This window comes from Lutzomyia longipalpis, chromosome 2 (assembly GCF_024334085.1).
Source record: "Lutzomyia longipalpis isolate SR_M1_2022 chromosome 2, ASM2433408v1".
Lineage (NCBI taxonomy): Eukaryota > Metazoa > Arthropoda > Insecta > Diptera > Psychodidae > Lutzomyia > Lutzomyia longipalpis.
The window spans coordinates 2,755,755-2,783,373 of NC_074708.1; the positions used below are offsets into that span (position 1 = coordinate 2,755,755).

The following is a 27,619-nucleotide window of genomic DNA, read 5'->3' on the forward strand; positions in this document are numbered from 1 at the left end:
ATTTTCCAGAGCTTTCGGCTCTTCTTGAGTACAGAGAGGAGTGGAAAATCGTCTTATGTCTGTAGCCACTGATAAAGGCTCAGAACGGAACCGAAAGCTCTGGAAAACGTGAGTTTTTCAAAAAAAAAAACCAGAAAATTGTTATTGTCTATGTCGCAAAATCACTTCGTTGATTCCTAACCCTGCTAACCCTATTATTTTTAAATTCGCCATTTTGAATATTTTAGTTTTTCGTATTAAACACTTTAATGTTCAATTTCTCAGCTTCTAGGATAGATAGAGACTTGCGGCTTTCGCTAAAATGTAGTTCTTTTGAACTATGAGCATTCTGATAGATAAGTAAATCCCTTTCCTGTACCAAATCCTTGTAAAATGTCCTCAAAGTATTTTTTTTTTGCTTTGTAATTCAAACAAAAAAAGTAGATCCTTTTTTCAAATTAAAAGTCTTTCTAGAGGACCAAACTGGTAATCACTGCCAATTTGATTAAAATCAATCCAAATTATCTTGATTCTACATTTATGTGTTATGGAAAAACGTTTTCTTTGCTATAGAAAACTAAGCTCAAAGTTTGAGGTTAGAAATTCGTGTTCTTCAAGTATTAATAAAACTAATAAAATAACCAAGAAATTATGCTTAAATTCTTTTTATTCAATCAACATTTCAGTATAATCATTTTACTCAAAAAATATCTTTTTTACAAAATTCATAATCAAACTTTTTTTTTAGAGAAAGGAACTATTTAGAAAAATTCAAATTATAATTGAAAAAATCAAGTATTTACGTGGAAAATTTAATTTTTATAAATGAAAAATCTCAATTTTAACTGTTTTTCAGCAGTTGGAAAGAGTTTTAGGTTAGAAAAAAAGACAATTGCAATTTCAGATCCTTTTAAAAACCGCGTAGGGGAGAACTTTTTTAGATTAAAAAGTTCTAAAGAAGATTGCCACGTCCCTTGCCGCGCTTAATGTCTGCAAAGAGAAAAAAAAGAAAAATTAATTAATTAGAAGATAATTTGCAATAGCTGTGAGTTTTTGAAGCTTCAGTGCTTTTTAGGGCTTAGGAGGCTTTGGAAAAAAAATGGAAGCTCACCGCGCAAGAGAGGGAAGTCATCGGTATTGGCGAAGGAGGAGTCCTTGGTGGTGTTGAAATAGCTGGAGGTGTTGGCTGTGCTGCTGATTCCTGTTGGGGCTTGAGAGGCAGCACCCCAGGGATTCCTAATGGGGGCGCTGTGTGAGAAATTCGAGCGATTTGCCTCGGAAGTGAGATCCGTGGCCGTGAAGACGGATTCATCGTCGCGGATCTTGGGCTGTGGCGTCGGCTGGGTATTCATGGGCTCATGCTTCCCCTCCATGAATGTAATTCCCAGATCTGGGGCACAGCTTCGAATGATTGAAAAAGCCCACCCCTTGATCTTTGTCTGGGAGCAATTGGGCACACGATCGATCTCCTGATGGTACTCACACGGCAGCCCCTCGGCGTAGTCAAAGGTCCCGCGTTCCAGGTAGCTCTCAGCCAGGAAGACGGAAGCAAAGGGTTGCTGGGGAGCAGCAATGACCGCCTGACTGTGCGTAGCCGCCTTGAGGTGGAAGAGTAATTCGGAGAGGGAGTAAATGCGCACATCGCCGGGATTCGCCGTGGCCAATTGACTGAGGACATCGTCAAAGATACTCCGGACAACGGGAATGTGGTCGTCAAAGGTGAAAATTGGCGGGCAAACGTCATCATCCACCTCACTGATGAAGTTTATAACCTCCAGCACAGCTTCCCGGATAGTTGTCTGCCCAATTGTGTCCGGGGGCAGTGGCAGCTGGTGCGTGTCATTCGTATGCCGTGTCGCCTCGAAGCTGTACCCATAGGGCAGCGTATCGAGCTTCATGAACGTGTGCATGCCACGCTTAATGCCGTCTTCGAGGGAAAAGTCCAAAATTGCCAATTCAGCAGCATCATAGTGTGGCTCTCCGTCGGAACCGCGTGATTGGCAAAAGTAATTGATGTGGATAACAAAGTACGTCTTGGAGCTGATCTTCTGCGCCAGGATGGCCTGCTTGATCATCTGCCTCACATCTTCCTTCATTGTTTTCTGCTGCTTCGCCGCTTGACGCTGTTCCCGCTCAACTTCCGTGTAGTCAATCCCGTGGCACGTCTTAATGCTACTGCTACTCCCCAGCTGGCCATTGTGCCTCTTCGCTTGCTCCTCATACTTGGCCTTCTCCTCCTTGGACATGCTCTGAAAATGAACACCAAAGACATTGTGAAAGACGATCCAGCTGAATCAGCATCCACTCCCGGAAAAGAAAGAAAAAAAACTTACAGCCCAAATTGGTGAGGCAATTGCAGGCATTTCCTGCAGTGAATAGTGCTTTCCGCGTTCCCTCTGCTTCTTCTGCACCTCCAGCATGAAGAAATAGAAGGGTTGACGCTTCTTATTTGGCATTTTCACGACTAGTTTTCCTTTAGAAAATTCACCAAAAAATTCTCAAAATTCTCCTTCATTCACCTGCGCTTCACACCCACTAAACAATTTTCTTTGCCAATTTCCAATTGCCGGGAATTGCATTTGGGAAAAAGTCCGCGGAGAATTCCTACATTTATCTACCTATTCTTCAGGGTTTTCTCAATTTTTTTTCTTTTCTTTTAAAGCTTTCTATTTATTTTTCTCAAAAGGAAAAACAAAAATTAAAAAGGAAATTTTCCTTTGATCGTTTATTCAGAAATCAAAGAAATAACAAGGAAAACTTTCCTTTGTTTCCACAGACGCTTCCAGTGGAAAATCACATCCAAATAAGACGAAAAATTTTTTAAAGGGCAAACAACAAAACAACAAAAGTTTTGGTGAAAAGTTGCAAATTTTTGGGGAAAATCTTGTGAAATTCGTGCCCAGAGGATGAGTTTCAATGAGAATAAGAACGCTGAGAATGCTCAAGCGAACCTGGAGGAGTGGTTGATGCGTCTAAATAACTACCAAATCCCACAGGCGGAGATGAATAAGATGATTATGAATTACTTGGTGACAGGTAAGATGGTGAAACAAAGGCCGATCCGGAAGGCAAATTTTCACAGCGGAAACTCTCCCTATTTTCCATTGCAGAGGGCTTCAAAGAGGCTGCGGAGAAGTTCCAAGCGGAAGCTGGTGTGGAACCAACTGTGGAACTCAATTCTCTCGACAACCGTATCCTCATACGAGAAGCTGTGCAGAATGGACGCATCCAGGAGGCAACGCATCTCGTCAATCAGCTGCATCCAGAGCTGTTGGACAATGATAGGTATTTGTACTTCCACCTGCAGCAGCTGCACCTCATTGAGTTGATACGTGCTGGGAAAATTGAGGAGGCGCTCTCCTTTGCCCAGACCCAAATGTCCGAGGCCGGTGAGAATAATCCGGAAGTTTTGAGTGAGTTGGAACGCACGCTGGCCCTGCTGGCCTTCGAGAAGCCCCAGCAGTGCCCCTTTGCCGACCTGCTGGAGCAATCGCACCGTCAGAAGGTGGCCAGCGAGCTCAATGCAGCCATTCTCAAGTCTGAAAATCAAGAGCACACAAGCCCACGCATTGTGTACCTCCTCAAGCTCATCCTGTGGGCCCAGGCGGAGCTCGATAAGAAGAACATCAGCTATCCAAAGATGCGCAATCTCGCCACGGCGTCCATTGTGCCAAAAATGTAGGCCAAACGTGAGCTCCAGCAGCAGATCTTCCCGCAGCGATGCACCATCTCGTAAAAAGATTGAAAAAACACCAAGAGAAACAACATCCCCCCTCCCAGGAAGTTCCTCCCGGAGGAGCTCACGTTAAAAAAATTATTCACCCCATTTGATTTTCTTTACGTTGAAGCAGTGATGATAGATTACGTGTATAAATTACGTTATTTTACTACGTTGCAATTTAAATCTCGCGTGTAATTTATTATTTTGACAACAAAAAATCCGAGAAAAACATCAATTTTTTTTTTGATAATTGGGCAGTTTTTGTTTTGCTCTTTGTGAGCACCAAAAAAAAAACATTTTCTCGTCTAATCAAATTTTCCAAGGAAAAATCATGAAAAAATGGAGAAAATTGATTTTATATTATTTTGTTAAATAAAAGTTTTATGAATAATTTATTACAAATAAAGAACTATTGGCTCATTTATAGAAAAAAATGTTTTTTTTGTTTATTTTGTTTGGAAATTTGTTTCTTACATAACCTCAATGTTTTCTTTTGCAAATTATTGGTTTTTACAATATTTATCCGGATTTCTAACCTAACATTTTTACCATTACATTAAATGGGGATGAATGAGACAGAAAATCGAAATTGTACTGAATTTATGTGAATATCTTAGGTTAGAAATCCGTGTAAATAATGAACAAACCAATAAAAGAAAATTTAAATGATTCAAAACTTAAAAAAAAAATCCAAGTAAAAATTAAAGCTTTTTACCATAAACTTGATCCAATTTACTAAAATAAATAATAGAACTTTAAAAATATAAAAATATCCAATTTTTTCAAAGAAAATCTGTGAAATTCCCGTCAAAATTACCAGCAAACTGCCCAATGGGATGCTAGAAGAAGCATCCGTGTGTTTTCTGTTTTGTTACAATCCCCAAAATTCTAATGTAAGCATTTTTTATTTAGAAAGTTTTTTAGGAAATTTTGAATAAATTGGTAATTCAAGAACTTAAAAAGGTTCATTTATTTTAACCTAATTTCCTCTTAATTTTTACGTTTTATCTCTTTTTTGAAATCTTTCAGTGATTAATTAAAAATAAAGGCTGGACTCCTGAGAAAATAAAAGTTTTAGCCAAACCGCTGCGCCGATAAAGTGAAGGTAATTAAAAAAAGAAATATTTTTCATAATCATTTTATTAATAATGGAAATAATTACAAAACTATCGTCGTTCCTTTTTTTCAATTGTTTTTAAGAAATTAAAATATCTTTTACATTTTATTTTGCAATTTATTGTTTTTTTTTGTAAATTAGGAAAAACGGTCTTTTGTTCAATACAAAAAATGGAGTTTAGCTGAGAAAAATTGATTTTTAAAAATATTAATAATTTTGTATTCTAATCATTCAAGAATTGAATTTAAAAAAGAATCTGTAATGAAAACAAAAATATTAATTTACTAACAATCTTGTCTGAAAAATTAAAAGGAAGTTTTTACAATTTTTTTAAGGAGTCTAAGGGGACATAATATTATCAAATTTTAAAGATTTTTACTTAATTTTGAAAATCCTTTCAAGGATTTTTAAATTCAAACTATTCATCAAACTAAAAAAAATAATAAATCAGAAACATAACATAACCTCAAAGATTTGTGGATCTTTTTTTTACATTCTCTACTCTCAACAATATTTTCTACACTCCCTAAAATCAAGAGTATTTTACGCGTAATTTATCTACAAATATTAGAAGAGAAAAGGAATTTTTTGGATTCGGATTTTCCCCAAAAAAAAATTAAAGAAATTTAATTTCACATGAAAAATAATTTAGAATGATTCTCTTTGCTGAATTCCGAAGGTATTTTGGGCAGTGAGAGATGATCCGGATCATCAAAAGGGGCTAAAGGGAAGAGATAAAATGTTCCTCACCATCCGAAGAAGAAATCCATGGCCTTGTTGACGATGCCAGTGGAGCGTTTGGGCGTCGTGGGGCTGGGGGCTACGTCAATGGGGCTCTGGGCATTCTTCAGGGCGATCTGCGTCAGTGGCCGGACGCGACTGTGGCCATTCTCGTAGATCACCTGATTCTCTCTGCTCACCAGTGTGGGATCCTTGCAGCGCGTCACACCAATCATGAGGGTTCCCGCGAGGATTTTCTCATTGAAATTGATGGCACGATCGCACTCAAGGCGTGACGTGAACTTCAGGTGCACCCAATTCCCGGATTGCGGCGGCAAGACTTTGTCCACGATGCTGCCACACTGTGAGAAATGCGTGAGGATCATTGAGAGGGCACTCGGTGGGAATCCAAAGACGGTGATCCAGAAATCACACTGCCTCGACGGACTCATGATACTCCTGCTGGTGTCGAGGCAATCCAGGGAGACTCCCGGCGACTGCAATCGTGACATTTGGCTAGCATTGAGGTTAAAGCTCTCATTGATGGACTGATTGGCCGCTTGTGCTTTCATTGATTGCTGCAGGAGCCCCTCAAATGTCGGCGTGGGGCTCTGTGGGATGGCATTCCGCTCCTCACGCAGTGAATCAAATAAACTCTGCGTCGGTGGCCCCGAAACGCCCGTATTACTCTTCTGGGGCCCAAATAAACTCGACGTGGGCGCGGGACTTTGATTGCTGAAGAGATTCCTCGTTGGCTGTGGTCGTCCAAATTCCGGGCTTGTGGGTATTGTGGGTGATGTGGCCCCAAATGCGAGTGATCGTCCCTTGCCGGGTGAAATTGTGGCATTTCTCGGTGTTTGGGGGGTATTTTGCTCACCAATTAGGAATGCCGGTAAAAATCCACTTCCTGGCGTCATTCCACCACCTACTGGACTCCCAGCGGGGCTCCCCAGCGTCATTGGCTCCATTTTTCACAGCGCACTACCGAGGAGGAAATTTACACGAAAGTTTGGTTATGTTTTACAACTGCATTGGAATTTGCAATGGAACAATTTGACGGTTTCCTGGAAATTTTTTAAATTCAAAATCCACCTCTAACGAATGAACGGAATCCAATGATTTTCTCAATTTTCATAATTTTACCAATTTCCTAATACCTTTAATCAATTCTAAATTACGTAATGTTTAGTAAAATTGTAAGAAGTTCCGTTTTAGAAGAATTTTAATGGAAAAGGGAATTGGAAAATTTTATTGAGCCTTTGCGTCCTTTCCAACTGGAAGATTCAATCGTTATTCCATAACTTTCTCTCTTTGGGGACGGTTTTCTCAAAGAAAGATAAATAATTCCCTAAAAAATGATTTTCTATGTTAGAAAAGTCGTGGAAATTCTTCATCAAAAGTTGTTTTAGTGTTCCAAGGGGGAGTCTGCTGTTTATCGTCTCAAAATTCAATGGAAATCAACGAAATCAACACTCAGACGGGGGTTTTCCGAGTCAGGTAACATTCGCCATCTTGAGAAGTTTGAGAAGGTTTCAGTCAACATTTTCAACGACTTGATCAACTTTGCTGAGAGACAGAAGAAGAAATCCTTTTATGATCAACAAGATCAACAAAATTCAACAAAACCATCAATTGACAATGAAGGTAAGTAAAATTAAAGTGAATTTTAGTCTATGTGTCTATGTACTAAAAAAATATTGATCAGAAAATAATTCGTTTGGTCAGAAGAATGTTTCTATTGATCAGGAAACAATTTTAGTTTATTTGATAAAAAAAATACATGATATTTTACATTAATTGTAAAATATGATTCAAATAAGCATAATAAGTCAGTAATTAAATGCAAAATATTTTTACCGTAAAGAACACTTTTTCCTCATTCAAGTAAAAAAGTACTAATGTCTAGAAGTTACATAATAAACCAAAAGCTTTCCCAAAAGCTTCTTCCTTAGGGACTAATAAATTAAGCAAAAATCATTGACGTTTAATTAATAAATATATTCTTGTACCTACACATCACAGAGTTAAGTAATTTGTATGTACCTACATAGTTGATGTTTAAGCAGCATAACATCGTCCACGCATGTTTGAAGGGCCTTTTGTATTATGTTTGGGGATGAGTCTCGTAAAATGCGAATAAGCGGAAGGAAATGGTTGATGCAGAGATTCATATCATTAGTATGCTGTCATTCACTCATCATTAAATTCTTAGTTATTGCCCATTATTCTGCAGGAGGCAGCACCAAGATAACCTTTTCACGATGCGATTCCCTCGTACACCGCATCTCCTTCACTTTCTCCCCAATCTTCGTGAATTATGTGTGATGATTCCATGCGACAGAATGGGCAAAGTATCGCACACTCGTAATTAGAACAAGTACCAAGAATTTGTTGTGAGATGTAGGTACTTGCTTTCATTGTAATAAAGCTGCAAAACATACCATACAAGATTATAATAATTCTTTGGATAATTCTTTGTAAGAACGACATTTTATCAAGACAAGTAAAACACTAATTTTTTTTAAAAGAATAATTTAATAGCATTCGTAAAAACCTTAATTATTGAAAAAGGATTCATAGAATCCACATAACATAATCTTACTTAAAAAATATAGGTACCTCCTTAAAAGATATTCTTTATACTGCAGTTGATTGTTGAACAAATCGTATACATGTTATCAAATAGGAATGATTCATAAGTTCTTTCTAAGAAGCAATATTATTTACAAGAAGTTTACAATTCAATTTTTTTTTCATTTTATCGATCTACATACCTACATACATAATATATAAAATTATAAGTAGCTTTATGACGTTTTAGGCGCATTTTCCTCGGTTAAATATGCATTTTCTCGCATATATATTTGCATAGAGGGATTTATGTAGAGAAATATCAATGTCAAGGAGTATTGGAGGGAACAAAGGAATGCATATTCTGTTTGTAGAACAATCATATTGGAATTTATACTACACTGAAAGGCGTTTATTGCATTTCTCAGTTGAGTGTCTTCAATATTATGCAGGTGTTACGAAATGATTGATTGCTTTGATGGTGCAACAGGAACCTCCAAAAGAGGGTGAGTGTCACAAATGCACAGACAATTTAAATCATCCTTTTCAATGCAACCGCCCACATTTCTGAATTTATGTAAGATCAATAATTTAGTAGATATGTATGAGAGATAAGCCAATAAATTCAAATAATTCCAATAATCAGATTATGTATAGGTATGTACATATACATATATTATTTGTGCGCATAGTATTGCATAAATTTATGCTATTCTCTGTGAAAATTTACAAAATTATCACAAAATTGATTCAGTTACAGAAGCTGAAATAAATTATAAAAGCAGTTTCGGTGATAATTAAGTTGGGAAATTATTTATTAGATAATGTCATACACACGCGTGTACTGATATTTTAAATTCTCTTTTTACTTCCATAGCTGTAATGAATATGTAAATTAATTTTATGCACAATGGCTATGGGTGAGATATTTATATAAAAAAAGTTTTTTTTTCCGTAAAGTACTCGAGTTTTGTGTATGAATATTTAATTTTAATTTGAAAACATTTTTAAATATTTTTTTGAAAGATTTGTTTCGAAAAGTGTTTCTTGAAATCTCTTTTTTTATGTTTGATTTTTAGAAAGCTTTCAGTTTGATAATTTCTGTTAAAAATGCATTTGAAAAATTCCTAGAACATTAATTGTTTCATTTTATAGAATCAGAAAAATATTTTATTTTTTTCTAATTTCAGTCTATCAATGCAAGTTTATCAATGCAAAAAAATATTTCCAATTTCTTCCACCAAAGTACATAATATGTACTGATAAGCATCTATCTCATTCATACTATGTACAGTACACTCGTGCCTTGGCATAAGATAGTCTGGGATGTACTGCTCTCGCGTATTGAAAATAATGAGTGTGAAGAGTATATCCTAAACTATCTTATGCCAAGGCACGACTGTACATACATAGGTATATAGCACAGATAGGGTTTTTTTTACTTCTTATCTCCCAATACCAACAACATGGTGATAATGACTTTTTGATCTAAACTTTGAGCAAACTGCAGACGGATATTTTTCTCCACCTCCTCCTCCTCTTATTTTTTCTGTATGGTGCGTCCCGGTGGAAAGTTTTCTATATGAAATTTTCCAGTGTTAGGAGAGAGAGAGAGAGAAAAGAGCGTGCAAAGTGCAGAATCATCCCATTGAGGTACATAATCACCTTTTACTTTACCACAGCAGTGGGGGTGCCTGGTGTTTCAACAAAACTTTATCGCAAACTCTTCCTAATGGCAAATTGATTTTGTGATTGTTTTATTTGTGAATTTTGCTTTATTTTTTTGTCGTCTTCACGCAACATTAGACTTTTAATCATTTGTTATTGAGAAAGTTATGCTGGAGTATTTTAGTTTTAACAGAAATGAAAATGCGCTCAAAGTCCACCTTCTTCCGGTTTATGTGAGGGGATGTGGTGTTGTTTGATTAATTTAAGGTTCTTTATTGGCGCAATTAAATTACCCCATTAATTACAAAAAGGTGAAAATTAATTTTTCCACCAGAGACGATAATTATGAGGAACAAAAGAATTTTTCATTCAGCACTCTTAAAGAAATTTCTTTGTGTTTAGAAAAGTTGATGATTTGCATAAAAATTTGTATATAGCACGCATTTTTCTCACATATCTACATATATGTATGTTTGACCCCTGGCTTGAGTAAGTCAGGGGTTAGCTGCGAGAAGGTTCTTAAAATTCAGGAAATAAACATTACGAAGGTTCTCTAAATTAAATATTTAAAAAGATGAATTAATTTTATTTTTTCTAAAATTCTGCTAATTTCTACTTTTCAAATTACGTGGAATACATTTGAGCTTTTTTTTTAAGATCTAAGCAATTTAATTCCGGCCGGGTAAACTTTTTCTACGCCGTGTAAAAATTATAAAAAGAATTAATTTTTACGCGTTCTGTAAATTCTTTCTGTTATTATTTAAATAAAATCAAAAATCCGTCTACACCACCTCAGTAAAGTTTCTCGCTGTCCTTTTATAGTGAATTCCTTTATTATTAATTCTCTGTAGTGATTTCTGTGAGTCCTTTCTGTGTGTACAAAAAAATGCTCTGTGTGTAATTTATTAGTTATATATTCCACAGTTCATTCTATTAAGCAAAAATACAGCTCCATACATCAGAAAATCAATATTTTTCCACAGAAATGTCGTGAAATAATTGGGTTAGAGAATTTTATCGTACGTGCATGCTAGGAAAAAAATGTCATTCACATATACGCTGTGAATTTATCCTTTCGCTCTCCATTTATATCGTTCACTCTCTGCCCACTTCTTTTTTTTATTTATTAGTTGATTTATAGCATTAAATGCGGAATAATTCAATTTCTTTTTCCCTTTTTCTAGCTTTGTGGAAATTATAAAGAAAATTTGAATATTTCTGAAGTAAAAATAGCTCTATTGAATTTTTCAAGATAGAGAAAGTTGTTTGGCTTGATAACAATTATAGTTCAAGGTGGCGGTTGCTCTTATTAGTTTTTCGTACTTCTTATTGAATTTAGAGAGATGTATAAGGGAGATTTTCCGGAAATATAAAAAATCTTCTAGGAAATAATATTTAGAAATGTATTAAATTTATTTTCAATTTTTTGCACTTGGTGTAAATATGAACGACAGCTATTGAATTTTATGAGCATATTTGTCAGGATATGAGGTAAGTATAGGTGAGATAAGAGAAGGTATTCAACGTGTATCAAATAAGGCGTATCCATGTCATATTAGTTCAGCTGTTGAGCATAAAATACAACGCATAGAGACTTTTTATAAAATCTTCTTTCACTCAAGGTAAGTTTCTGCTTCAGAATATACTTTATTTGATTTGTTGAAAAGAGACATAGATTTTTGACAAATTAAATGATAAAAAAATATTTTAGCTATGATTTTAATATTCTTTTTATCCCATATTAAATGTCTTTAATAATTCGTTCTCAAACCTACCTAAAACTTCGATAAAAGAGGAGCTCTTTAAAGTAAAGCAAACTTCTTTATCTCTTCACTAAATCATCTTGGAAGATTATATGGAGAGGTATAGGCAAAATACTCTATATAGCGAGTGACATGTGTGTAAAGCCCTAGAGATAAATCTGTTGGTATTATTTGAAATTCCCCAGATGAAAATTAACTATACGCATTCAAATGGTTTAAGAGCGTCATTTGAACATGAGACAAATATCAGGCAATTTGTGGTTTAATGCATCTCCATGAATCAACCACGGAATCGATGAAGCTCACAACACAAAACGCCCAAACATGCCGCTCAAATTGGCCAATGAAATGAACAATTTTTGGCAATTTTAAAAACACATAGACCACATAAATAAACCCCTAAACGCTAGTGCATAGGGCTAGTGGAATAAACCGAAGGAGGGTGAGCCTGCATTGAGAGTAATTTGACTCGCGTATGTCCTTCATTGCTTTTACATTATTATTGATTTAATCAATAGAATTTTAATCAAAAATGTCTGAAAATTATAAATTAAATGTGGGAATTAAATGATATTTAAATTGTTATTTGATAAAAATTAATGGAAAATTCTGAAAATGTTTTAAAAATTGAGTTGGAATCATATTTCAATTAAAAATATGTACCTCACGGTTGCTTTTAATTGGTAACCATGAAGTCTGGCAACATTACCCTGAAAATTAGTCTTTTTTTTTGTTTATTTTTCAACATAAACCTGGCATTTCAGCTCAATAATCAACATCCCTTGAATATTGCAGAGTTTTTCCTTTTATATTGGTATACAATATATTCTCAATAGATTCTGTATGACATAAGCATTTCCCGTATAGTCACAAACAAAATATAATAAAAGAGGAAGAAAAGTGATAATTAGTTCCGAGAGTTCCATATATAAACACAATTCGTGTTATTTCATCTTTGATGCCAATATTCTCTCTCAGATTTTCCGCTCTGATTGCCAATAAATTTTCTCATCGTCAATATATCGTGTTCAGTGTTGCCCGGGAGAGGAGACTTTTGGCCCCGAGGGTTAAATGTGAGGTGTTGTGTGTCCCATCAAAAATATCACCCAGTAGACCCAATCGAAATCCATGCAAGATGACTCCGAATGTGTGAAATACTTTATACGGGAGGATAGCTCATTTATGACCCCTGAGGCGTTTTTATTGGTATCAATTCTCGTTAGATTTTGGATTTTGTGCTATATGAAAAAAGAAAGCTTTAAAGAAAAGAAAGAGTATAACTTTTACGCCCTTTTCTTGTATTTTATTGACGAAAATTTGCATTTTTTATAGTACAAAATGGATCTTAGCCATGTAAAAAATCTTTAAATAGTCTGGACATAAACCATAAAATTAAAATGCTGGTTTATATTTTTTTCATCAGATTTTAATTTTACTTTCCACTATTCTTTAAATTTTTATAGAATTTGCATATTTTATTTATACGAAATATGTGTGGGTTCTGAAAAAAAAACGTTATTAGCATATTCAAGACTCGTACCATAAAATAAAAATATTGGTTTTATTGGTTCTTTAATGGAGTGAAAAAGTTTTTTCATTGATCCGTTAACTCTTCTAGATCTTCAAAATTTTCCTAATTTTTTTTATTTCACAATATAACAAAAATCTAATTTTTAGATTTTTATGGCAAGGAATGTGTCTTGACTAATTTTCTTTAATTCCAGAATTTGAATTTAATTACTTCAAAAAGAATTCTTTAAAAAAATCCTTAACATGTGAATAAAGAAAAGCACAAAGAGTTTTCAGAGATTTCTTCGTCAAACATAAATCTCCCAAATTAAAAAAGATATATAGAGTGCAAGAGGTCGTATTTAGGCTATTCTCCCCTATATATGGCAAAAGGATTCAGTGTGCGACAGAGGTCTAGTCGCTATTTATTTGTGATTTGTTCGATAGACATTGAAAAAGGGGTGGGTTGGTGGCTGTGATAAAGGAAGGCAAGAGAGGACCCCCGGCGTCACCCACGTCGGCTTGGGTTTGTGGTGCACCATCAATCCTCTTCCGCAGTGCTTGTGTTTGATGTCAAGGGCTTTGCGGAAGATTTATATTGACTTGATCAATGAATGACGGATAGATATTTTATTGGTTGTGTTTGGTCCCCCCCCTATTTAGCATAGGAATGTCCCTTTGTGTGTTGCAGACAGCATAATGTTTATTTGCTGCCCCTAAACAATCGCCCTCCCGGCGGACGAAAGGGTTGCGCTATCACGGAGGGAAATTGACTGGGTGAGAATGGACAGTTTAGAGAAGAAGGAGGAGATTTACACACAAATTCGATCTAAAAGTTTTATTTTCAACCATCAGCCTAATTTGCATTTTTACAATTTCTCCCTCTTATTCTCCCTTTTCCTCTCTCTTGCTACGAATTTATATAACATTTTATTCCTATTACTACATGTGATATGTACCTACGAAAACTATGTGTACACACAAAGTGAAATTGTAGTCAAATATTGAGTTAAGAAAGGTGCAAAAGGGTGCAAATTTATTTTCATTTGACTTCTTCCTCAACTTTAGCTCTCTTGACTTTTCATATTCTCTGACATTTTATCTCTCAACACGTTACGATACAGATTTGTATAAACATTCACGTAAAATCCTTTGAATTATTTAAATTAAATTAAACTAATTGTAAAAGAAATCTTTACTGATGAATTGCTGACTGAGACGAGGAAAATCAGCAAATGTCTTCATTCTGAAATTTTCAAAGCTTCTTCTGACTCTAATGCAATATTTCAGTAATTTTTACTGACAGAAATTCTACTGGCTATTCTTTCGTTTTTAAACCAAATTAATCCCAGTCTTTTGTATACTATATGGAAAGACGGGGCAAATTGGTCACTTTGGCAAAGTCATTAATGAGAATATCTGAAGTATGATAGATGCTATAAAATCCATTTCTTCACAGTTTACACTCCCCATAGAGATAATCAATCGTACCAAGTTTAAGGAAAATCCAATCATTAGATTTTCTTTTATTTGATAAAAATCATTTTTTCACTTTTTCAAGTGCTTTTGGCATTTTGGGTGTTCGTCATCTATATAATAAAGAAAGGTCTGTTTGTTGGTAATCTTCCGTCGTGTTCGGCTATACAAATCTACACCGTTTGACCGATCGCGATGAAATTTGGCACAGAGGCTCCTTATAACAGGCGGTTTCGAGTGGCCGTATCCATTTTCCCCCCAAAGCCCCCCTTCAGGTAGCCCCCATATAACTCTCATGCAGTTTTTGCGAATTTTTGAATTTGGCGCCCGAAATGTTGTATGAAAATGATTTCTTCTCTTTGCAAATTTTTTTTCTTTGGGTTTGATGAGTGCTCTCCATCTATATAATAAAGAAAGGTCTGTTTGTTGGTAATCTTCCGTCGTGTTCGGCTATACAAATCTACACCGTTTGACCGATCGCGATGAAATTTGGCACAGAGGCTCCTTATAACAGGCGGTTTCGAGTGGCCGTATCCATTTTCCCCCCAAAGCCCCCCTTCAGGTAGCCCCCATATAACTCTCATGCTTTTTTTGCGAATTTTTGAATTTGGCGCCGGAAATGTTGTATGAAAATGATTTTTTCTCTTTGCAATTTTTTTCTTTTGGGTTTGATGAGTGTGCCCAATCATACTTATAAATCATCACAATTTTTTCTCTCTATAATTTGCGCGAAGCGCAAAACCCCCCGCGAAGCGGGGCGAGGAAAATTGGAGCGAAGCGACAATTTACCTCGTTTACGATATATTTTTTAAGCTTAAAAATTAGTTTATACGTCACTAAGGGTCATTGAACCCTCATAAACACGATAGTGTCATCCATTTTCCGATATCACAAACAGATTTTCCTGTGGAAATGGTTTTATCCGGAAAATTGGAGTGGGGTAATTTGGCCACATGAGTTTTTCCGGCATTATTTTCCGCGGCACATTTAGGATATTAATTATGGTTGTGCCTCTTAATGATTTATTAATAATTGTAAGCAAAGTATGTCAAAAAGTTTAAGCTAAAAAAAGAAATTTACGATAATTTGAAAAATGGCCTTTTTGAGGTTATGCTCGTTTATGGTTCAGGAAATGTTTAAGTTTGAGGCACTGTTAAATATTTTTATCAGAAAAATTACTGGAAAAGAATCTTAAATAAATATACTATCTTCCAATAAAATATTCGAAAAAATAAAAAATGAATTTGTCCAAAAATTTTCATGTTTAATAACTTGTGCGCCAAAGTATCCAAATTACCCGTGCTTGGGGGTAATTTGGCCACTTTTAAGGGGTCCAGGAAAATGGAAAATTCACCCATTTCTCATTGAGATAAACAAATGTGCTATACAGTCATACCCCGCATAATCAAGTCTTGGTTAAACTCTTCTTACGCATTAAAATTAATGGGTGAGAAGAGTTTAACCCAGACTTGATTAAGCGGGGTATGACTGTATAGGGAAGTTGTAGGCCAGAAAGTTTCCTACAATAGAACTATTTGTTTTTCTCCAAAATGGCCAAATTACCCTGTCCTCCCCTAAGTATGTTTTGTTAGCTGAATGAGAACGATAAAATCCTTTTGTTGAATTTCATCTAAAACTTCTTGGTTAAAAGTCGAAATGGGAAGAAGTTGAAGGTGAATGAAAAGGAAGAAGTAGCAAATGGTGTTGCGACCTCACTCCCTATGCTGTTTGTACATTGAAAATTCAAATGTTAGTAAATCTTGTAATTTCATTTTGGAACTTATGCAAATAACTTGCTTTAGTTTCACCATCAAAATGATGAAAACTTTTCAACATCAAAGACTTCCTGTGTGTGTGTGGGGGGTGGAAGCTAAGATAAATGGTTTTATGATTCAGTGGGATTTTCTCACTCTTGCTGCTTTTATTCCAACATCAGCTCAACCATGCGAGAAATTTTGGGGATTTTATTAATGAAATTCTCCATGGGAAAAGAAGGTATATGGGGGGCAAAAAGAAAAAGCAAAAAGGGAGAGTTTATAAGAATTTCTTGTATGTGGCACGGAGATATTGAGGTGAAATTTTGTACAAGAGAAAAAAAGGAGTTGAAGGGAAAAAGCCGCATTCCATTCTTTTATCTTGTGGTACGGGGAGGGGTGTTTGGGTGTACATTCACAGGTGTGTTGTGGGGGTGGATGGAGTAAGTGGGGGGAATTTATATAAATTTAGGAATTTGCAGCAATAATGTGAGGGAAGGTTTTGTGCAAAGACGTGTGCGGAGGCTGTGCAGTGTTGGGTAGATAAATTTTCTTGGAGTGTGTGAAGTTACTTCAGCAGAGGTGGAGGAATGATATGCATATACATGGCATGGAGCGCATCTTTTGAATACTTAAACTTCACTGCAGGGTACATATATACATATATGGGCAAGTAGGCAAAACATAATCCTCTGCACTTTGTTTACAAGGAGCTTATAAATAAATATGTGAGCTTTCATCATTCACGAGGAACATTGTGTGCTGTGAATACGTTTATTTGCCACATTTTCTTTCCTATATTGGCGACTTCACCGTCGGAAGAAGGTATTTGTAGACCTTCTTCCGACTGTTCTCAGTAGAAGAAAAGGTGTCTAATGTAGTCAAAAATTAGAGCAGGAAAATGCATAAAAGTAATTAATGCAGAAGAGGAAAATGCATTAAGAGAAAAATTGCATCAAAATCCTCAGTGGAGCAATGCAGACGCAGAAGTAGGTCATGGTCGATCGATATAGAAAGAGAACTGGTGGGTAGCAGAAACACGTCATTTTGCTGATAAACTTTATTACACAGAGAGAGAGGGAATAGCTAAATTTTCCGGCTAATCGATATCACGGGGATTTAGTTGACAGCCCCTAGAGGTGATGTTAAAGTGAATGGCCCACTTTTGGTGGAATTTTAATGCAAAATCATCCATTCATTCACACACACACCCTCTCTTCCCATCCCCCTCTAAAGCTCCAAATCGATTTTACAAATAAAAAAAATTCCCACCTGGGGTATCAGATAATTTTCCTTGAATTTTCCCTGGAAAAAAAATCCACGAAGAGTTGAACCAATTTTTTTTTATTTTTCTGCATTTATTTAAATAGAGATTTTCCACATAAACATTTTCCCTCGAGAAAAATCCGGGAACGCACACAGGGACGAAGAGGGGAATCATGAAGCATTATATTGCGCTAAAAATTCTTCGAAAACTGGGAAGTTTACCTAAAAAAGCGATGCAATGAATGTGTGCAGAATACAAAATGAAGGGAAAATGCGAAATATAGAAGAGATGGTGAATGAGGAAAAAAAGAGTCGCGTGCTCCCCTTATGGGGGCCACGATGCACTAAAACTGAACTCTACACGTTTTCTGCACCTGATAAACTTGTCAAAAATATATATAAACCAATGATTTTCATCCTCCTCCTTAAAGGATGGCAATACAAATCACAACGCAGCTGAAGTTCAGTGTAGAAAAAGGATAAATGTATATACGGTCCTTTTTACACTTCCTCGCTTAAATATATTTTCATTAAAAAAAATTCTAATTTGTGGGAATTTTCTTTTATTCTTTAAAGTATTTTCTGTTTTGTTTGCATGAATAATTGGTTGGCTATTTTTTGGAATTTTTCAATCTTTTAATTCTGTAAGCAAAACAGAAAATTCTAACAGTAAATTATTTAATATTCTGTAAGCAAATTGTCAAAAAAATTCTGTCAGCAAATCGAAATATTCTGTCAGCAAATTATTTAAAACTCTCTCAGCTTATAAAAATTCAGTCAAGAAATTATTTAAAATTCTATCAGCAAATTATTTAATATTCTCGCAGTCAATTAATTAAAATTTCAACAAAAGTGTTTTTTTTTATTTTGTCAGCAAATTATGTAAAGTTCTTTCAACTAATCGAAATATTCTGTCAGCAAATTACTTAAAAATCTCTCAGATTTCTTTTAATAACTCAGTCAAAAATTAGTTAAAATTCTCTCAGCTCTCTTTTAAAAATTTCAGTCATTTTTTTCAGTCAAAAAATTGCAGTCATTTGAAATTCCGTCAGCGACTATTATTTATGATTCTGTCAGCAAATTGAATTATTCTGTTAGAGAATCATTTAAAATTCTGTCAGCAAATTGTATTACACTGTCAAAAAAAAACTCTTAGAAAAAAATTAAATTATCGTTAAAAACATTTTCTCAGGAATAAAAGGATAAAAGAATTTACAATTTATTTCGACATTTTAAAGGATGAAAATAAGTATCTAATAAAAATGCAATAACTCTCAATTTTGGTAGTGTACATAGTTGTGTTGTTTGATATGAAATTCAGCATAAATTCGTACTTTTGCGCAGAAGAAACTTTATGTACATTTTCCCGTGAGTTAGAGCATGTCGCAGTCAAAAAAAAAAACGAAAGGATTGCAAATTTGTTATTGAGGCTGCACTGTTGTTGTTTGTGATCACGAAGAAATGCGCGAGCCCACAGTGGATGAATAAAATATTCTCACATGTACACTTTCATGTCGAATGTTTGTACTTTCCATGAAAGTATAAGAAAAAAAGCTCCATTCGGTGTGAATAAAGTCACAATCTTCATGCGCTACCAATTGCCAAAAGCTTTCAAGTGTTTGGGTTCATTTTTCAACCAAGACTTTACACACTAAGGAAAGAGAGAATAAAAAAAGAGAAGAGGAGAGAAATAAGATGTGGGGCTGCATGGCAGAGGTTACATGCGGGTGGGGTCTTGTAAATTTTCCTCGCTTCGCTTAGTAGTTTCCATTAGGGAAATTGAAAATCAATATTAAATGTATTTTATGTTCGATTAAAATTTTCGTGAAACAAGGAAACTTATTTTCCGTCTCTCTTTTGTTGGGGTGAGGAGGGGCAGGGAGGGGTGAGAGGGGTTGGGGGAAAGTCTTGAATGTGCTTCATAACATTCATGGTGCGCCTGTGCGAGGGATGTGTGAGATACAACACCACCAACATAGAACATTTACTCCGGCAGTGAGCTTTCAGTTGTGCGAAAGCTCCGTCACAACGGTCGCTCTTATTGTCCGGTAAAGACGTTCCCGGTGAATAAATTGTTGACTTTTCGGCATTTCCTCCGTATCATCCGTGTGGGGTACACTGACTTGCTGGTCCTCCTCACATTGAACACTTGACAGTTGATCTTTTCCGCGTGAAGAAGTGTTAAACATTCGGAAGTTTTGCTCTGAACTTTTTTTCTTTTTCAAAGAAGGAAAAAATGGCTAATTTTATGTGGTGGATTTTACTGATTTTTGGCACAAACCTCAATACGCAAGGGACCGTGGAAGGTCGTGCGGTGAGTTCAATTTACAAATTTATTTTATGCTTATAACTCGTATAGAAGGAGCCAAAGCTTCAGCCCATGAAAAAAAAGCTCATTCAATGAATTGATACAGCTATAAAATAATATGCAATTAATTTGCATAAATTACACAACATTGCGCTTAAATTAACAACACGATAAATTTGGACAACACATTAGGTGTGGTGTGTGTGGTGGGGGTGGCGGTGCATCGCGTGTCCCATGAGTTTGCCAATTGGGTGGGAAATTATTTAAATTTATTTAACAAACAGCAATTGCGAACTAATAAAATTTATACTGCATCTCCGTTCACTTTTCCATTTTCAATCCCCTCACATTGCTATCCCATATGAATATCTAACATAATTATTATTTTTTTATGCTACAGCCGCTGTTGCCCCCCCCACCCCCTCGCGTAGCATTAATCATGTGTGACACAAATAATACACAAATTTTATTTTCAATATTCACCCTGAGCCGAAAGGGGGCGGATGGCGGGGAAAAAAAAGCTCCAGAGAGCACAATAAAAAAAAATGTGGCAAAAAAGTGAGTCAAAACGCAATGTGGCAGAGACAGAGGGATGCAGGAAGCAGTTGAAGAGGGGTGAACCCTTGCGGGGCTTGTGGATGGGGTGGGAATATCAGGGTATACATATTGTGTAGAACATGATTTAATATTTCAAAGCTCGTATATCAATCTCGAAAATTTGTGATTTATTTATTCAAACACGCACCGAATGCAAAAGCCTTTTAGTTTTAATATTTTATAAGGGTTAAGGGATTGCCGTACACCACCACTTGCCTTACCCAACCCGTGCCTACCATCAAATCGCATAGCAAGAGTACCACACGAATGGAAAAGAAAGACGTTAAAGTGTTCTCAATTGGAATTTCCTCACACAGCCCCTTTTTCGCGTCTCTGGCGATTTAGCTCCTTGAAGGGGTGAAAGAAATAATATAAAAAAAGAGAACCAAGAAGTCAACCTTCTTCACGTCTCGCGCTTCATACCACGACTACGTGGGGAATGAGAGGAGGGAGCATTATGAAAATATAGCCTCCCCCACATCCCAATTTCATTTTATTACCATATGAGGCGCACCGTACACATTCAGAATTTCAAAATATCCCAACGTTATGATCTCTTTTGGATCGGAAATGAAGAAAGAAGCGAAGATGAAAAAAAAAGAGTCCCACCACAGTCTTATTCAATTTCCGCGACAATTCGCAGTGAAAAGAAGAAAAACTCCCTGGTGTGATTGTGAAACCAAATACTGTATCACGCTAGATTTGTCATATATATTTAATTTCAATTCACACACAATTTCGTCGTTGATTTTTTCTTCATCTTCTTCAGGAAGTTCTTTTTCTTTTCCTTTAAAGGAACATCCATTTTAAAAATTCACCGAATGTGATTTTTGTGTGTTCTCAATTTTCTGAATTTAAAAAGGAAAATTTTGCTTTAATATTTCTTCTTTTATTTTGTCATTGAATTGAATGGAATTCATTTAGTAGAAGTTTAGAAAAATATAATTTTTATTGATTTAATGCTGGGAAAAAGTTCAATATGGTTTTGAATTACTTAAAAAATGCCCCAGTAAACAAAAATTGCTCAATATTGAGTCAATGTTGGTCTGAATAGATGGTCAATTATTTGATCAATTTGATTGAGACAATAATTGCTCAATTAACCGATTGATCGAAAATTGAGAGAAAGTTGTGTCAATTGACCAGTCAGATTGATCAGAAATTGTTTGAATAATCAATGATTGAGTATAAATTGACCAATCGATTGACGAAGAATTTGAAGAACAATATTTGGTCAATAATTGATCAATCCATGATCAAAAATTGATTGAGTTAAAATTGAATCAATATTGTGAGTGACAATACTGAGTCAAAGTAGGTCTGCATACAGGATCAATTATTAAGCAATTGGATTTGGCTTGAGGTTGATCAATCTTTGGGCAATAATTTCACAATCAATTGATTGTATCAATGAATTTATTAATTATTGAGCAATTTTTGATCAATCTGATTGATTTCATTATAATTGAGCATTTATTGGTTCAATCCATTGTTTACTGGATGAGTTTATTTTAAGGTTAAAACTAATGTTGACGCAAAAGTCTAATTAAGACTAAATTTCCCTTTTTGCGACTCAATTTTTAACAAATGTAGACTCAGCCTATACCTTATGGTGACTTAATTTTTAACTTATCTGTACTACAAAATACCTAATGTAGCCGCGAAAAAAATGTTTTTTTTCTTCAATTTTTTGTTTATTTTAACAGTTTATTCAATTTTCTTAAAGTAATTTTCCTCAAAAATTTTTCAAGCTAAAAATCAAGTCTTTTTCATTAAAAAAAAACTCCAAAAATGAATAAACTCCTTCGAAAAACTGATTTTATAATTTTTTAACAAAAGACAATGAACGAAAATCATATTAAATGTATTTTTCCAGTTGAAAAATAAAGTCATTGTGTTTAATTTGCTGGATAAACTATATAGTTGAAGGGAGAAAGAAGAAAAAAAATTTGCTTATTCTGCATTTTACAGTAGAGCGCAAGCATTTAAAATGCATTGGGGTGCATACCAGCGTTAGAGTCCTTAAAGCCATTATTGTTTAATGGGACACATAAGATGCTCATTGTGCGGGGGAGAATGGATAAAAATTTTCCACATCATATAAAATGACAAATTGACTGCAACGTATACACGTTAAAATGTAACGAGAGACATGAGTGGTGACTGCGGGCGAGTTAAGGAAAAATTATTATTTTGCCACTCTGAATAAACTTTCATAAATTTTGTGACCACATTATTCACACAATAGAGCCAATTTTTCTGCATTAAAAAAATCCCAAACTTGTGTTCTTTTCTCATGAAAAAGAAAGTAAAAATTCTCAATGAAAAACATTCGTAAGAGAAGAATGAGCTTTTTTTTTTGCTCTGGAAAAGTTCTATATTTTTCAATTCGTTCAAAGTTCAAAGTTCTTCCACAAAAAAAAAATTGAAGAATAAATTGCATAAAAAAGCAGTTAAAATTGATTGAATTTGCTTTAGATAAATTGAAGAAAAAGACAGTAGAAAAAACTTTCAATTAAAATCAGTTTAATCGCAAGCTGTCTCCATGAAAGAGAATACAATATTCTCCATCAAGAAAAGAAAGAAATATGAATTTTATAATCTCTCTCTCGTAGCTATTTCAAGTCCTTAAGGGGTGTAGGAAGAGAGAGAGAGGAAAAAAGAAAGTCAAAGGCGGATAAGAAGAAACACACTAAAAGGGAACTTTCTGCATAAATCTTTTGAAATTCTTTAGTTTTAAAATTGCATTTCTTCATGACAAAATGAATGTGGGTGGGTGGTGGAAGGAAGTTTGATGACTGCTGCACACCACTGGGAAGCCCAAGTGTGTGGAGGTACACAAACTGATGAGAAAAATATGGTAATGCAACGAATTTATCTCCATATAGAGAATTATTATCCTTTTTGGCGCGGGAAGAGTTGTGAGGTGAAAAAAAAAAACTTTCCGGGGTGGATTTTAATGTTTTCCCTCCATTTAATCGATTGAGCCAATAGATTTCAACACATTTTGGGAAGTTGGTCTCTGAAGAGGTGAATTAGCGTCAGTGTAGCGTCGAGAGCGTTGGATTTATTTGGGCATACATGAATATGTAGTGTAAATTCATCAGAGCAAATAGCAACAAATTCACGTGCGGCCGCCACTGGGGGTTTTGGGGGTTGGGGGTGGCCGCATACAGAGTGTGAGGTGGGTGAGTCTCGGTGGTCGACTGGGATACTATATATAGTGTATGTTTGCAACTGTGGTAAATGTAAATAGAAAAGAGAGAGAGAGTAAAAGAGGAAAAAGGGAAAAGTGGAGGCCAGAGAGAATGAATAAAAACTCAAATGTGTGGGTCAATATTTGTCCATTTAATGGATAAAGTCAATTAGAAATAGCTATTTTATGTCGCTTGAATGTGGGCAAAATACATCACTGGGCTAATTTGATGATGATGTACCATACGCAATTTGCACAGAGAAAAGGTTTACCCGATGGGGCGGATGAGCCTCAAAAGAGGAATTTGCAAATGGGGGAGATGGACAGTAGATCAAATAAAATCACCCAACCATTCACAGCCTAATGTCCCTAAGGATTCATCCGTTGTGGGAGTTTTTTTGTGAAAGTGAATAAATATTTTACAATCTTACAAATCTACGTTTGATTCTGTATATGAAGGACTTTCTGTGTATATATTTTACAAATTATTAATTAGTCGACGTTTCGATTTTTTTCTACACTCAACCAATTTGGGAAATACATAATATTAATTAATTTTGCTACATACAAATTGCTAAATATTCATTGAAATATTAATTATTTGCCTATATAGAGTAAATTAACAATCAATTTTTGGAAATATATGCTATGCACAATTTACACTTTATAATTACCGAATAGCAAATAATTATGTATTAACAAAATTTTTCAAATAAGAAGAGGGACTCACGTGAAATTGTAAAGATTGGCGTAAAATTTTCCAAGTTTTCTTACGTCTTTACGTTGTGAGAAATGAAAAGGAAAATTTACTGAGAAATTAAAATAAAAAGGGAAAAATGCCGTAAAAATAATTCGAGACTGAAGAAGACAATAAAAATGTGATAAAACGTCGCTGGTTAAGAAGTGGAACCAATTTCTTTTCATTTTTTTTCAATTTGATTGTTTTTCCGATTTTTCTTCAATATAAAACTAGTTTAATTTTTATATTCTTGATAATAATTTAATAAAAATTTACGCTGCTTTATTTTTGTGACTTTTCTACTTTAACTCAACGTAATTAAAGCGTAAAAATTAGTAATAATCATTTACAATTTCAAGTGAATTCCTCTACTTCTTTGTGCATAAAGAATTTTACGTAAACTCCTTTTTCTTACACTTTATGCTAAGTCTGCTAAAGTTATGGTAACGCGGTTTTTATAACAAAATATTCTACAGAAAACTCATAAAATAAAAAGGAATTTAAAAGACAAAAAGCGACACAAAAATTTCAATTCAAAAGAGGGGAAAATGCTTTGAAAATTTTAACTTGCAATTTTATTGTCGGAGGTAAAAGAAAATTCTTGTTAAACTCTGTTGTGGGCATTTTATGTATACCTACAATATGTATATAAGATCAAAGAGTTTGTGTGTAATTGTGAAGATTGCCCTGGCTAAAATTTCTATTGGGTGGTACTGCTGTAAATTGTGGGGTAGTCATGTAAATTGTGTGTGTGTGTGGACAGGAGTTTAATAAAGTTGACAAGGCTTCATTGTTTTGCTTTTGAAAGACTTTGTGAGTGCAAAGTTGGAAAGTGTGTGGTCCGTCAGCCACTTCCTCAAGGCTATATACGGGAGGTCCCTCATCGTGTGCGGGGGTGCACCAAAGCACTGCTAACAATTTCAGTCCAGCTTAAACCGTACTCACCACAATCCCCACAGTATGTGGAGGAATGCCTGAAGAATGGTCCACTTTTCCTCCCACACTCCTCACACTGATTGTTATCTCAAAATGTACAATTATCTCAAATCAACTGTCAGCCTCATATTCATGCCCAAACACTGACCCACAACACACTATCTCAATGCCCTTTCACCGCAACATATCGTGCCTTAAACTCCCCGTACTCGAACACCCATCCCCACCCCTCGAGAGTTTGCTCATTTTGCCATACTTCCTAATTATATATAGTAGAATGTTTATGAGGTTCATCAAGGTTCTTCTTCTTTTTTCATGCACTAGTGTTGTACATTTTCTCAGCACGAAACTTGCGATTGCCTGAAAATTGTTTAAGCATCATAATAATTTTAATTAAATTCCCATGAGGGTTGGTATTTAAGTGGAACTATATATGTAGGTATGCTATCTCAATTGCCACGATGTGTGAACTATATATAAAACATTTTCTATGTACACATACAAGTGTCTTGAATGATGGCGTGTATTCCATTTAGAATTTGCACTCAAAACTTTCAACTTTTCACCCAAGTTGTTGGAAATTTTTTTTTTGGAATTTTTATTGAAAATTTTAAAGAATTATTCTTGAGATTTTCAAGAAGATTTAATAATTTTCTTAGCTAGACAATTAACCTTAAAACTTTTCTTAATTTCAATTCTTTATAGAATTTTAATTTTTTGCATAAGTTTAACCAAAAGAATCTTTCTTAAAACCACAAATTAAACCTTTAAACAAGGGGTACTTATCTGAATGAATATCTTCGGATTATTCGTCAAGAATCGGATTTACCGGAGAGATTGAGGTTATTCGTAAAAAAAGAATCGAATTGCTCATTAAGATTCAGATTATTCTTTGTTTGGAGATATGAATTATTTGTCAAAATTCGGAGTTTTCATTGAAATTCGGATTGTTCGTCAAGAAGATTTAGTTTATCAATTCGTAAAGAAAAATCAAATTATTTGTCTAATTTCAGATTGTTGATTTTGATTATTCTCAAAGAAGAATCGAATTATTCGATTAGTTTCATTGAAATTAGGATTGTTCGTCAAGAATATTCATATTATTCCATAAAGAAGAATCGAATTATTCGTCTCGATTCGGATTATTCGTTCGAAATCAGATTATTCAACAACAAAATTCAAACTATTCGTCAAGATTCGCATGAATCATTGTGATTCGGCAAAATAATCGAAATATTCGACAGATAAAGGCCCCTTGTCTTAAAAGCTTTAAATGTATGTATGTAAAAGAATTAAAAGCCCACGAAAAGTGCAAATAAGCTCTAATTATCCCCACCGTCTAAATTGAAGTGGATGGTTAATAAGAATTTCATCGAATTACCTACATATATAGCAATGTATTTCTCTGAGTGTATATAGCGAAGTTCACGTAACTCCCAGCCCCCAGTCGAATGGTTGGGCGGGTGGTTTTGTGAAATATATGAAGCGGCACTTGGGACGTGTTTTGTTATTCCCATCCGGTTTTCGTGAGACTGCCTAGTGGCACCTTGCCGAGGTATGTGTACTCATCTCTCTTGCCGTGTTTGATTTAATGCGATGGGATCCACGTATTGTCGTACATTTTCCCAGCCACAGTTCGTCACGGTACTCCGCAAACCAACTGCCGGGCCGCCGAAAGAGTTTTAGTTGTTGCCAGAGAACGAAGTAGAGTTTAGAGCACGCGAATACCATGGCTTGATCCACATCCTCCTCCCCACCATATACATATGACCTCACCATTCTATGCTTGGAGCAACCCGAGACGATTCGCATGAATTTTCCATTCACGTTCCGCAGTGTACATATAAAATGCAAAGCTCCCCCTCAGTTCCATATGTACACACAGGCTCTCACTCGCATATTATGTGCAGAATTGCTCTATCTCCATTGTTTTTTTCGGCATGTGTACTTTTTGTGTATAATTGCATGGCCTTTGGATTTTTGGACCTAACCCACCTTGCTGTTTTCTCATTATAAAATACAGCTGAAATTGTGAAAAACCTGCAAATTCTTGCACTTTCCAACAACATTTCTCTCTATATATTTTTTTTAATCAAGAAAAGTCATTTTCTTCTTTATTCTTTTCTCAATTCTAAAGGAAAAGAAATGATTAAAATAACTCAGAAAAAAGCGAGTAAAAGTTGAAAAATTAATAGTCTCATCCGTCGAAATTTTCCAAGGATTATGGCAATGATTTTATAAGAAGCATAAATACCAAATAATGGCTTTTTAATGCCTAAAGAATGAACGAACATCAATG

The 27,619-nt window shown here is 35.1% G+C and overlaps 4 protein-coding genes across 6 annotated transcripts in view; 2 read left to right on the forward strand and 2 right to left on the reverse strand.

Annotated features, from left to right (window-relative positions):
• Positions 1–628: 628 nt before the first annotated feature.
• Positions 629–2,530, reverse strand: LOC129788591 (protein maelstrom homolog). The gene is made up of 3 exons (XM_055824791.1): positions 2,313–2,530; positions 1,091–2,228; positions 629–969 (listed from the first exon to the last, which is right to left on the reverse strand). Exons 1-3 carry the CDS (start codon positions 2,433–2,435, stop codon positions 932–934), a joined length of 1,299 nt encoding a protein of 432 aa, XP_055680766.1. The 5' UTR covers positions 2,436–2,530; the 3' UTR covers positions 629–931.
• Positions 2,531–2,817: 287 nt separating this feature from the next.
• LOC129788597 (glucose-induced degradation protein 8-B homolog) lies at positions 2,818–4,662 on the forward strand. The gene is made up of 2 exons (XM_055824799.1): positions 2,818–3,015; positions 3,090–4,662. The coding sequence occupies exons 1-2, from the start codon at positions 2,886–2,888 to the stop codon at positions 3,659–3,661; spliced, it is 702 nt and encodes a 233-aa protein (XP_055680774.1). The 5' UTR covers positions 2,818–2,885; the 3' UTR covers positions 3,662–4,662.
• A 160-nt stretch (positions 4,663–4,822) lies between these two features.
• On the reverse strand, positions 4,823–6,565 carry LOC129788596 (nucleoporin Nup35). 2 transcript variants are annotated; one of them, XM_055824798.1, is made up of 2 exons: positions 5,568–6,565; positions 4,823–5,073 (listed from the first exon to the last, which is right to left on the reverse strand). In XM_055824798.1, coding segments are annotated over exons 1-2 (939 nt in total). In that variant the 5' UTR covers positions 6,506–6,565; the 3' UTR covers positions 4,823–5,072. The 2 variants fall into 2 exon arrangements, with proteins under 2 accessions (XP_055680773.1, XP_055680772.1); XM_055824797.1 differs by having other exon boundaries at positions 4,970–6,549.
• A 1,781-nt stretch (positions 6,566–8,346) lies between these two features.
• Positions 8,347–27,619, forward strand: part of LOC129788589 (uncharacterized) — a 95,401-nt gene continuing 76,128 nt past the window's right edge. The window contains exon 1 of one of the 2 annotated variants that reach the window (XM_055824789.1): positions 8,347–8,614. Coding sequence is in view for 1 of the 2 variants with exons in the window: in XM_055824787.1 (XP_055680762.1) it covers positions 19,781–19,858 (78 nt within the window). In the remaining variant the exon portion in view is untranslated. Of the gene's footprint in view, positions 8,615–19,530; positions 19,859–27,619 lie in introns of those variants that run through there. The other variant, XM_055824787.1, reaches the window with a different exon arrangement.